The 13,399-nt window shown below is 38.9% G+C and overlaps 1 protein-coding gene across 4 annotated transcripts in view; it reads right to left on the reverse strand.

Moving 5' to 3' along the window:
• The window catches only part of TINAG (tubulointerstitial nephritis antigen), a 106,090-nt gene that overhangs the window by 70,888 nt on the left and 21,803 nt on the right, over positions 1–13,399 (reverse strand). For all 4 annotated transcript variants that reach the window (XM_005223240.5, XM_010818036.3, NM_001035107.2 and 1 more), the window contains 1 exon segment: positions 11,270–11,384. In XM_005223240.5, the coding sequence (XP_005223297.1) occupies positions 11,270–11,384 (115 nt within the window).

A 13,399-nucleotide genomic window follows, 5' to 3' on the forward strand; every position in this document is an offset into this window, starting at 1 on the left:
CACAAAACTCTCTCTGAGTTTCTATTCAGCACCAGTGAACAGAGGCCATATTTCGGCAACAGCCAAAGAGCAGGTATCTATTATATCAGCACACCTCAGGAATCACCTCAGGAATCTACTTTTTAACAGCCACCAATTTTTGTTCCCAGAAAAGGGGAAAAGTAAATTTTCACATTTTTCTCTCAAAGATATGTCCTGTGGTGATCAATTCAGCCCCACGATGTTGATTCAATTACATCACAGTGCTACACGTCAGGCTTCGACTAGTAAAGAAAATAAACCGAAAACCCAGAAACAGACTGATAACACATTCGTTCTGCCACAAGTTCAGCCGAATGAGGAGTGAGGACAGTGTGCATTTCCTCAAGTTTGCTGAAGGGTTTGTGATTCTGTTTTGAGGAGAGAGAGAAAGACAAGAGAGAGCCTGGAGGAAACATAAGGAAGTGCTTGATGCTCTTCGAATTTCAAAACGCTTGTTGCAGAGACATCCAATTCTGCCCCTGGTTCTTCACCCACAGAGTGGAGGAGATGCTGGGATGAACGAGGGAAGTGCGCACTTAGAGTCCACCATGACACCTGCCTGTCATGGCGCCACATCACTGACACCTACTGTTTGCTATGACAAGCCTAGACAGCCTATTAGAAAGCAGAGACATCACTTTGCTGACAAAGGGCTGTATAGTCAAAGCTGTGGTTTTTCCAGTAGTCATGTAAGGATGGGAAAGTTGGACCATAAAGAAGGCTGAGTGCCGAAGAATTGGTGTTTTCAAACTGTGGTGCTAGACTCTTGAGGGTCCCTTGGACAACAAGGAGATCAACCAGTCAATCCTAAAGGAAATCAACCCTGAATATTCATTAGAAGGACTGATGCTGAAGCTGAAGCTCCAATAATTTGGCCCCCTGTTGTGAAGACCCGACTCACTAGAGAAGACCCTGATGCTGGGAAAGACTGATGAGGGCAGGAGGAGAAGGGGGCAACAGAGGATGAGATGTTTGGATGGCATCACCTAGTCAATGAATGTGAATTTGAGCAAGCTCTGGGAGGGTGTGAAGGACAGTGAGGTCTGGCGTGTTTGCAGTTCATGGGGTCGCAAAGAACTGGACACAATTGGGTGACTAAACAACAACATGATGAGAGGTAAAAAAGACCTTGGGAATAGTCACCCTGATATTTCCCAAAGGTACCTCATCGCTCAGTATTTACCCACACTAAAGTACATTTCAGAAAATAATAAGCAACTTCCTCCTAGAGAAACAGATTTACTCAATCAAATACTATGTTTTATCTAGATAATGATGATCCAGGTAATGAAGTAATTTTTTCTTTCTCACCTCAATGATCAGTGGTTTTAAAAGTTATATAATATATAAAATGTTATTTTACTTTAACTGCCAACAAACAAAAGAAAAAGATGCCGTTTTTTATTTGTTGGTGATGTCAACTTAGACACACTAATATCATGCATATTGAATGTCTGAGAAAAGATGTACTAGTAAACAATGAGGTTATCCCCCAAATTTAGAACATGTTTACATACATCAACCTGATACCATATAATGTAGTAAAGTTACAGGCTTTAAATGTTTATTATTGTTTATTTATTTGGCTGTATCGGGTCTGAGTTGTGGCATATGAACTCCTTAGCTACAGGTTTTAAATGTTATACCAGCTTTAGTAGTGTTTTAATAGTTTCCAAATAGCTCCACCTAAGAGGTGAGTCTTATTTGCGATAAATTAGTTAACTTCATTGTTCTTCCAGGGAATGAATAACAAAGCTATTAAAATTATATTTTTAACTAAGCCAAGTAGAGAAATGAACTCTGACTTTCCCCATCTCTGTTTGAAAACAGTATCTTTTATTCAAAATATTTGCAATATTTATAATAGGACATAACTCAGGGAAGCCTCTTAAAGTTATCTCTCAAATTCAATGCACTTGAACTTGATGACTGAAAAACAATCAGGTACGGAGCTGTTCATTTGATTAGATTAGACTTGACATGATTTGATTTGATTTGATTTAGGAGCAGAGTAGAATTTTCAGGTTCACCAGAAATACATAAAGTCCGTCAGGGCCAATAAATCCAGAACAACACTCTATTTATGAAATAAAATGCTCTAAATAATGAAGCCTTTCATTATTTAGCTCTTACAGAATTTACCTGTTTCAGAAATCTGCTATTCTCCCAAGGTTAATGAAAGGAAGAAAGAGAAAATTTATATATTATATAATAACATTTCTGTTATGCTCAACAATTATATGAGCATAATAGATTATGCTCAATCTATTATAACTGTGTGGTAAGTACTTCTTATTCATCATTTCATGGACTTCTCACAGGCCTGTGAGCTGGGTACCTCTGCTATAACCATTTAAGCCAGACTAAATAAGACCCAAGCACACAGCATGCAGAGCTCATGTCCATCAGGGCATATGAAACACAGCCATGTGACTAAACGCACTGCCTACATGTACCTATCAACAGACCTCAACTGTGCTGCTTCTGTTGGCTTCAAAGGACCTCAGTTTTCAGTTCAGTCGCTCAGTCCTGTCTGACTCTTTGCAACCCCATGGACAGAAGCATGCCAGGCTTCCCTGTCCATCACTAATTCCCAAAGTTGCATGCCAACTTTGCCTACAATCATAATAATTATTTTCTTTCTGAGACACTTAGAAACCTTTGTTTTATCCCTGAATGTATTTCTGCTCCCTCCAGTACTTTTCTTTCAATATTTTAGCATCTCCTAAGTGTGTTCTGTGGGCTTCCCTGGTGCCTTTACGCTTTACCAGATGGTAAAGCATCTGCCTGCAATGTGGGAGACCCGGGTTAGATTTCTGGGTCAGGAAGATCCCCTGGAGAAGGAAATGGCAAGCCACTCCAGTACTCTTGCCTGGAAAATCCATGGACGGAGGAGCCTGATAGGCTACAGTCCATGGGGTCGCAAAGAGTTGGACACGACTGACCGACTTCACTTCATTAAGTGTGTTCTGTGGAATATAAATCCTGTGGAATATTAACCATCATTATAAGCAAAGGAGAAAAGGTTCTATGATGTCATGAGTTCAGGAAACATGGGGTAAAAAAAATGTCAATGAAGGAAGAGTTCAGTATATTAATGAATAGTGTGACTCTTTGGAAGAAAGATACACCATTTCACAAATATATTTGACCACATATAGGACACTTTTATTCCAAACCTTGCAGGATTGATGACTAATGGCACATATGTCAAGAAATATTGAAATAATCTGTGTTTTCTAACCTGTTTTAACTGTGTTTTTAACAGTTTCTAACTGGTTTTTCTACCATAAAGAGAAAAAAGTCTTAAGTGGTAGAGTTTAAATTTTCAGGGACCTATGGTATTCAGAAGACCAGCTCCCCATCAGTCCCACTGTGAATTTATCAAGACAGCACACGAAGTTCCAATGGGCTGACAGAGAATTGTTGGTTAATCTAATTTAGAGGAAAACAATTTGGAACAGGGTTGTCCAATCAAGGCATTATTTTGAACAATCTCAAGAAAGCACCTTTAAAGAAAAAGTTAGGCAAAGGTTGACCAGCCGATGTCATTTGACTTGACACTAGACGTAATTCTAAAGTGGGTGGAAATGAGTCTTCCTACAAAACAAGGATCTGCATGGTCTAGTCAGGACCCTCTTGCCCTCTTTCTTTCCCCTCTCTCACTTCCTCTCAGTCAGTCTGCTTGTACCAGGGAAAACAATCAGTTTTTGTTTCCTTTTGTCTGCTCACCCTTAGGACTGTCATCCAGGAAGAGCTACCAAAATCTTTAAGCTAGACTCTTTCTAACCTCCCATGATCAGTATATTCTATTCCTCATTGTTACACATCACAGCCTACAAAAATTCATTTGGGTTGAATTAATTCATATTTTGGGGGGCTCCAAAATCACTGCAGATGGTGATTGCAGCCATGAAATTAAAAGACGCTTACTCCTTGGAAGGAAAGTTGCGACCAATCTAGATAGCATACTAAAAAGCAGAGACATTAGTTTACCAACAAAGGTCTGTCTAGTCAAGGCTATGGTTTTTCCAGTGGTCATGTATGGATGTGAGAGTTGGACTATGAAGAAAGCTGAGTGCCAAAGAATTGATGCTTTTGAACTGTGGTGTTGGAGAAGACTCGTGAGAGTCCCTTGGACTGCAAGGAGATCTAACCAGTCCATTCTAGAGGAGATCAGTCCTGGGTGTTCATTGGAAGGACTGATGCTGAAGCTGAAACTCCAGTACTTCAGCCACCTCATGCAAAGAGTTGACTCATTGGAAAAGACTCTGATGCTGGGAGGGATTGGGGGCAGGAGGAGAAGGGGACAACAGAGAATGAAATAACTGGATAGCATTACCGACTCAATGAACATGTATTTGGGTGAACTCCGGGAGTTGGCGATAGACAGGGAGGCCTGGCGTGCTGCAATTCATGGGGTCACAAAGAGTCAGACACAACTGAGCGACTGAACTGAACTAAACTGAACTGAATTCATATAGATTAACCAGTTTTTTTTTTCATATTTATATGATCATGGAACTCTTTGTAGAAGACCTGTTGATAAGCCACTAACTTAGCTAAGAAGACATATTATGGGAACAATGGCTTCAAACAAGCTATGCAGCCAGGAAGCCAGCTAGAGAAGATAAGAGCTTTTCCTTGAACCAGGAATGACTCACAGATCACCTTTCCCACTCAAGATAAAGAATATGATAAATCTCAGTTCTCATTCAGGTAATGTGCTCAAGGAAAAGGACCTGTCTTGGGCTGGTGATGCAGGGTTCTCAGAAAAACTATCCCAACTGTTGGTAACTGCCTATCCAGTTAGTACAGTTAGTATGTAACACCATCCTATGTTGAAAATTGTATTTATAAGAAAGCTGTGGTACATATACACAATGGAGTATTACTCAGCCATTAAAAAGAATACATTTGAATCAGTTCTAATGAGGTGGATGAAACTGGAGCCTATTATACAGAGTGAAGTAAGCCAGAAGGAAAAACATAAATACAGTATACTAACGCATATATATGGAATTTAGAAAGATGGTAACAATAACCCGGTGTACGAGACAGCAAAAGAGACACTGATGTATAGAACAGTCTTATGGACTCTGTGGGAGAGGGAGAGGGTGGGAAGATTTGGGAGAATGGCAATGAAACATGTAAAATATCATGTAGGAAACGAGTTGCCAGTCCAGGTTCGATGCACGATGCTGGATGCTTGGGGCTGGTGCACTGGGACGGCCCAGAGGGATGGTATGGGGAGGGAGGAGGGAGGAGGGTTCGGGATGGGGAACACATGTATACCTGTGGTGGATTCATTTTGATATTTGGCAAAACTAATACAATTATGTAAAGTTTAAAAATAAAATAAAATTGGAAGAATAAAAAAAAATAAAATAAAATAAAATTAAAAAAAAAAAATAAAAAATAAAAAATAAAAAATGTGTTGGGGGGGGCAGTTATCCAGAAGCAAACACACAGAAAATAATTCATTTCTACTATATTCAGAGTCCATTTGATAACTGGGGGTATTTTGTGTTATATGTAGTCACCAGGCTAAGAATTAACCTATTTTTAAAGCTCTTCCTGTAGCAACCAGTTTAACTCAGTTCATTTGATCCCATGTTATTCACTGAAGTACTTGTTATGTTTCTGATGTTCTACTATTTGACCAGATACCAGGACAATTTCAACACTCAGAAATTTTTTGAAGAGACTTCAGCCTTCAAGCTACTGTACCTTAGAAATGGGAAGCTATTTCCTTGCTGTGTATCATAAGTGGGCAACAGAACTCTTACAGATCAGCCAAATTTTCCTTATTGCCTTCCTGGAACTACTTGGCAACTTTATTACATTAATTCATAGTGCTAGGTAATTTAAATTCTCCCGAAGCACTAATCGTTTTTCATTTAAATATCGCTTTAGTGACTTTTATGCAAACAAATCCCCAGGAGCCAATAAGTGATTTAGAATTAGATTTCCTTTTTCTATGCTATAAACTGTGGCAACCTGGGAAAGAAATGTACCTCATTTCTCCTAGAATATAAAATACTCCAAGTTGCAAGAAAATAGAGCTTCATAAGATATGTTAGAAAGAATTCAGAGAAAATGTATATTACACCTAAATGAATACTTGGCTTAGTGGGCCCTCACTAGAAGCAAGGGAAAAATATTCCTTATAAAGGGGATGAATTTCTTATTTTCCCAGACAATTCTGTCTCTTTTTATCCAGATAAGGACAAAAATGAAAAAAAAAAAAAAACAAGAAAAAGTATCTCTTTACCAACTGATCATATAATTAAGTCACTCAAAGTTATGATAACCTCTAAAGATGTTATAATTTACTGATTGTAGAAAAAAAATCCAAAAATATATCTGTTGTAGCTGTTCAGTCACTCAGTTGTGTCCGACTCTTTGTGACTCCATGAACTGCAGCATGCCAGGCATCCCTGTCCATCACCATCTCCTGGAGCTTGCTCTAACTCATATTCATTGAATCAGTGATGCCACCCAACCGTCTCATCCTGTCATCCCCTTCTCCTCCTGCCTTCAATCTTTCCTAGCATCAGGATCTTTTCTAATGAGTTGGCTCTTCTCATCAGTGACCAAAGTATTGGAGTTTCAACATCAGTCCTTCCAAAGAATATTCAGGATTGATTTCCTTTAGGCTTGACTGGCTTGATCTCCTTAAAGTCTAAGGGACTCTCAAGAGTCTTCTCCAATGCCACAGTTAAAAAAAAACCAATTCTTTGGTTTTCAGCTTTCTTTATGGTCCAACTCTCACATGCATACATGACTATTGGAAAAACCATAGCTTTAACTAAAGGGGTCCTTGTAGATAAAATAATATCTCAGCTTTTCAGCACACTCTCTAGGTTTGCCATAGCTTTTCTTCCAAGGAGCAAGCGTCTTTTAAATTTCATGCCTGTAGTCAATATCTGCAGTGATTTTGGAGCCTAAGAAAATAAAGTCTATCACTGTTTCCATTTTTTCCCCATCTATTTGCCATGAAGTGATGGGACCAGATGCCATGATATTAGTTTTCTGAATGTTAAGTTTTAAGACAGCTTTTTCACTCTCCTCTTTCACTTTCATCAAGAGGCTCTTTAGTTCCTCTTCATTTTCTGCCATAAGGATGGCATCATCTGCATATCTGAGGTTATTGATATTTCTCTGGAAAATCTTGATTCCAGTTTGTGCTTCATCCAGCCCAGCATTTGGCGTCATGTACTCAGCATATAAGTTAAATAAGCAGGGTGACAATATACAGCCTTGATGTACTCCCTTCCCAATATTGAACCAGTCCCTTGTTCCATGTCTGCTACTAACTGTTGCTTCTTGACCTGCATACAGATTTCTCAGGAGGCAGGTAAGGTGATCTGGTATTCCCATCTCTTTAAGAATTTTTCACAGTTCGTTGTGATCCACACAGTCAAAGGCTTTAGTGCCATCAATGAACCAGAAGTAGGAGTAGTCAATGAATTACATTTGCTGCTTAGAAATATATCTAAGCTGATCATTTCAGAAAGATATCTGGTTCCAAGATTAAAAGCCATTTTGCTATTTTGAACCTGAATGGGTCAAAGTTAACTGATTCTACAGGAACACTCAGTACCATTTGGGGGACAGATCTTTTAAAGTCCTGGCTCTGCCCATGATATGGAACAACTTAGATGTCTATCAACAGATAAATGGATAAAGAAGATATGGTACATGTATATATACAACGGAGTATTAACAGATATAAAAAGGAACAAAATTGGATCATTCATAGTGATGTGGATGAAACTAGAGTCTGTCATACAGAGTGAGGTAAATCAGGAAGAGGAAGATATCGCATATTAATGTATATATTATGGAATCTAGAAAAATGCCACAGCCGAACCTTCTGCAGGGCAAGAACAGAGATAAATATATAGAGGATGCAATTGTGAACACAGTAGAGTGGGGAGTGGCTGAGATGAGCTTAGAGACTAGCATTGACATATATACACTGCTGCTGCTGCTAAGTCGCTTCAGTCATGTCTGACTCTGTGCAACCCTATAGACGGCAGCCCACCAGGCTCCCCCGTCCCTGGGATTCTCCAGGCAAGAGCACTGGAGTGGGTTGCCATTTCCTTCTCCAATGCATGAAAGTGAAAAGTGAAAGGGAAGTCGCTCAGTCATGTCTGACTCTAGTGACCCCATGGACTGCAGCCTACCAGGCTCCTCCATCCATGGGATTTTCCAGGCAAGAGTACTGGAGTGGGGTGCCATTGCCTTCTCCAATATATACACCAACATGTATAAAATAGTGGAAAACTGCTTCTTGTACACACAGTGAACTCTGCCCAGAGCTGTGATGACCTAGAGGGGTGAGATGGGAAGGGGAGGGAGGCTCAAGAGGGAAAGAATAAATGTGTACATATAGCTGATTCATGTTGTCGTACAGCAGAAGGTAACACATTGTAAAGCAATTCTACTAGAATAAAAAAATTATAATAGTATAGTTCTGGCTCTGCCATCTAAATAATTCTAGGTGGCTTCTCTCTACTTCAGTGTGACTTAGCCTCTCTCTTTCTCAGTGTTCTTGTTTTTAAAACACAGATAATCACAGTACCCACTACATCAAGCCAAGAATTAGATGAGATAATGTATGCAAGAGCTAATAAGAGTGCTTGGCACACAACTCCTCAGTCCATGGCAGCTATTGTGATCTTTTCGCGTACTAGTTATAATTTAGCAGCGTCTGCTACCGGAATGTGAATTGGAATAATAACTCAGGGGATTACATCTTTCGAAAGCAAAGCACATTAAACATTTAATGAGAAACTTGTGGATTTACAACTCATCCAACAGCAAACAGCAGCACTGCTTGCTCTCAAATGCTGAGAGCTTCCAGACAGCCAGCAACTGACATCTTCATTGCAGAGTGAAGTGCCAGTTCTTTAGCAGCCTGGACATTTGTTCTTTGGGCTTTTTTTAAATTTAATTTTTATTTTATATTGGAGCATGACTGATTTTCAATGTTGTGTTTGTTTTAGGTGTACAGCAAAGTGATTCAGTTTGTCTATATGCAAATATTCATCCTTTTTCAGATCCTTTTTCCATGCAGTTTATTACAGAATACTGAGTAGAGTTCCCTGAGATATAGGGGGTGTGTTATGTTAGTCCCTCAGTCATATCTGACTCTTTGAAACCTCATGGACTGCAGCCCTCCAGGCTCTTCTGTCCATGAAATGCTCCAGGCAAGAATACTGGAATGGATTATCATTTCTTTCTTCAGGGTATCTTCCTGACCCAGGTACTGTACCTGAATCTCCTGCACTGCAGACAGATTCCTTACTATCTGAGCCACCAGGAAAGCCCCAAGATATACAGCTCTCTTTTTTGATTATCTATTTTATATACAAGGGCTTCCCAGGGAGCTCCGTGGTAAAGAATCAGCCTGATAGTGCTAGACGCAAGAGATATGAGTGGCAAAGAATCGGACCATACAGGCATACAATGTGTATATGCTAATTCCAAACTCCTAATTTATCCCTCCTTTCCAGCTTTCCCTTTTGGTAAGCATAAGTTTGTTTTTGAAGTAAGTCAGACAGAGAAAGAAAAATATCCTATAATATCACTTATATGTGGAATCTTAAAAAAGAAGTACAAATGCCCTGGGCATTTGTAACAGCATCTCAACTGAGAGGTCCGCACGTGGGGTAGTAAAGCTGCAGCTCTAAGTTAGAGGTCTGTGATAACTAGAGATGCAGAAGTCTCTTTATATAAGACGCCGACGATCAGAAGATAACACCTCTCAGTAACGAAAGGGAAAACTAAGTCAGCAGTACAGAGCACGAAGGTGTTAGGAAACGTGGCAATTTCATGAAGGAGTTTGCCAGCTTGTCAGGCAAAGTTTGAAGGTGTTCTTTAAATGAAAAAATGTGAGGATTTTTGAAGATAAACTTTATTAATCATCAAAGCATACTCATCTGCAGTTACTGGCATTTATTTTTTTAATTTCATAATGGAGAGTCCAAGGGAGCCAACAAAACTCTGTTTTGATGAATTCACAAAATAACTAAGTTTACTTTAAAAAAGATAAATGAGGACAAATAATGATTTGCTTAAGCACTGAGTCACTGGAAAGTCAATTATCAGAAACATGAATTTCTCTGAAATGATTAGCAATGTAAATGGACACACAACCATTCTTGAAGAGACTGTATCTCATTGATATTAGTGAACTTTCAAAGTCCACATGAAAATTTTGAGGGCAGTAACGACCATTTTGGAGAAAGGTGTTTGTTTGTTTTTTAATGACAAAATTATCTCAGAATGCTCAAAACTCACTCTTTCAGTTATTTTAAATGATTTTATTTGCAAAGCAGAAATAGAGACAGACACATAGAAAACAAACGTATGGACACCAAGAGGGGAAAGGGGGTTGAACGGGAGGAATTGGGAGATGGAGACTGACGTATGCACTATTGATACTATGTGTGGACAGAGAACTGATGAGAACCTACTGTATAGCAGAGTGAACTCCACTCAATGCTCTGTGTGACCTAAACGGGAAGGAAATCCAAAAAAGAGGGGATATATGTAAATGTGGGCTTCCCCCATGTCTCAGTGGTAAAGAATTCACCTGCAATACAGGAGACACAGGAGACGTGGATTTGATCTCTGGGCCAGGAAGTTTCCCTGGAAGAGGAAATGGCAACACATTTCAATGTTCTCAACTCCAATACTCTTGCCTGAAAAATCTCATGGACAGTGGAGCCTGGTGGGCTACAGTCCAAAGGGTCACAAAAAGTCAGACACCTCTGAATGCCTGAGCATATGTATAATTACAGCTGATTCACTTTGCTGTATAGTAGAAACTAACACCGGAGAAGGCAATGGCACCCCACTCCAGTACTCTTGCCTGGAAAATCCCATGGACAGAGGAGCCTGGTGGGTTGTGGTCCATGGGGTCGCTAGGAGTCGGACACGACTGAGCGACTTCACTTTCACTTTTCACTTTCATGCATTGGAGAAGGAAATGGCAACCCACTCCAGTGTTCTTGCCTGAGAGTCCCGGGAGCCTGGTGGGCTGCTGTCTCTGGGGTCGCACAGAGTCGGACACGACTGAAGTGACTTAGCAGTAGCAGTAGCAGTAGAAACTAACACAATATTGTAAGCCAACTATACTCCAATAAAAGTTAATTTTAAAAATTGCTTTAAATGCACCTATGAACACACTTATATAAACACACATATACATGAATCAAACTGAGCAAATACTTACGGTCACTTCATTCATGCTCAGAAGCAAGGGGCTGGGTGGTAAGGTGCCAAGGCGGTATTTGAAACCCTCCTCTAATGTCATTCCCCAGAACTGGCTATAGTTCTGGGCTGTCCATCTGCCTTACAAATGAAAGAAAAAAAATAGGTACAGGTTATATGATGTCACTTTCATCAATATAGGTTCATGTGACAAAATTGGAACCATTACTGAAACCTAGGTATTTGTTATATTAATGATGCATTATTGATCACTCTAATATGGAAGCATATCACTCTTCTTAAATTAGGTCTATGTCAATGATTTAAATACCTCATTTGAGGAAACTAAGGTTGTATCAACACAGACTAAATTTAAGAATATGGAATCGCTACTTACAGTGAAGTGATTTTAGTAAAAGGCCAATATAGGTAGTTTCTTTTAAAAATCATTAAATGCATTTTAGAAAGAAGCTTGAATGTTCAGGAATGTGTTTAAAGGTTAAATAAGGTAATGTTTTATTTATAATTTAGATGTGAAAAGAAGTTGACTGTATAAAAAGAAGTATCCATGAAAAATTAAAGACAAAATAGTTACAGTTAAAAAGATTACAGCAATGCTAATTAATTTTATTGAAATATTTAAATATTGCAGCCATGAAATTAAAAGACGCTTACTCCTTGGAAGGAAAGTTATGACCAACCTAGATAGCATATTCAAAAGCAGAGACATTACTTTGCCAACAAAGGTCCGTCTAGTCAAGGCTATGGTTTTTCCAGTGGTCATGTATGGATGTGAGAGTTGGACTGTGAAGAAAGCTGAGCGCCAAAGAATTGATGCTTTTGAACTGTGGTGTTGGAGAAGACTCTTGAGAGTCCCTTGGACTGCAAGGAGATCCAACCAGTCCATTCTAAAGGACATCAATCCTGGGATTTCTTTGGAAGGAATGACGTGAAAGCTGAAACTCCAGTACTTTGGCCACCTTATGCTAAGAGTTGACTCATTGGAAAAGACTCTGATGCTGGGAGGGATTGGGGGAAGGAGGAGAAGGGGATGACAGAGGATGAGATGGCTGGATGGCATCACTGACTCGATGGACGTGAGTCTGAGTGAACTCCGGGTGTTGGTGATGGACAGGGAGGCCTGGTGTGCTGCAATTCATGGGGTCGCAAAGAGTCGGACACGACTGAGCGACTGATCTGATCTGATCTGATCTGATTACATATAAATGAGTTAATTTGTGTTAAGTGCCCAATAATCTTAGTCATTATTAACAATAATATGAATTCAATTGATGTAAAATTAGATAACAAAAAAGCACATAATTTTCTAGAAACATATTTCATGCCTTACATAGAGAAGGAAGCTTTGTTTTCAAAATCTTATGTTGATATTTGAAGAAAATTCCTTAAGAGATGATAGGAGATGACACATGAAAAAAGATGAAAAGTAATTTAATCAATTTTGATTAATTTAATCAGAAAAAGATGAAAATAATTTAATCAATGTTGTTTGAATTAGCTACAACTTAAGGACAATATATTTTCAGTACTTAAGTCAAAACTAAACTTTATCCTACTGTGTTTATTACCAAAATTGCTTATAATGGGAAAGGGTCTAAGGAATGATTCAAGATACAACTTAATCTTCAATAATATGCCTGACAAGTTAATGCTTTTCTTTTATAAGATCTGTTAGTTCATAAAACCTTAAGTAACTTTAAGACACAATTTTTAAATATAATGTCCATCATCCAAGGAATTTCAATAAGGAAATTTCTGAATATATTAGATACTGCAGCCTTTATTTAAGAGACTACCAGGACCAGCCTTAGGCAAAATCATGATGTCAGTAAAGTATGTTTTTGGTGCTCTACACTACTAGTCTTCAGACAATGAGATATTTGTGGGTCTTTTAATTAACCATTCAATTTAGTAAACAGGGATCAATTTTAAAAGATAGAATATGGGGAAAACAACAGGAAATATTAGAGTTTATCAGACAGAATGAGAGTAGGTACTGTTTCTATACATTTAAGTATATGTATAGGCGCACACAAACACGTGTGTGTGTGTGTGTGTGTGTGTTGTTTAGTCACTAAGTCGTGTCTGATTCTTTTGTGACCCCATGGACTGTAGCCACCAGGCTCCTCTG

The sequence above is a fragment of the Bos taurus genome, chromosome 23 (assembly GCF_002263795.3).
Source record: "Bos taurus isolate L1 Dominette 01449 registration number 42190680 breed Hereford chromosome 23, ARS-UCD2.0, whole genome shotgun sequence".
Lineage (NCBI taxonomy): Eukaryota > Metazoa > Chordata > Mammalia > Artiodactyla > Bovidae > Bos > Bos taurus.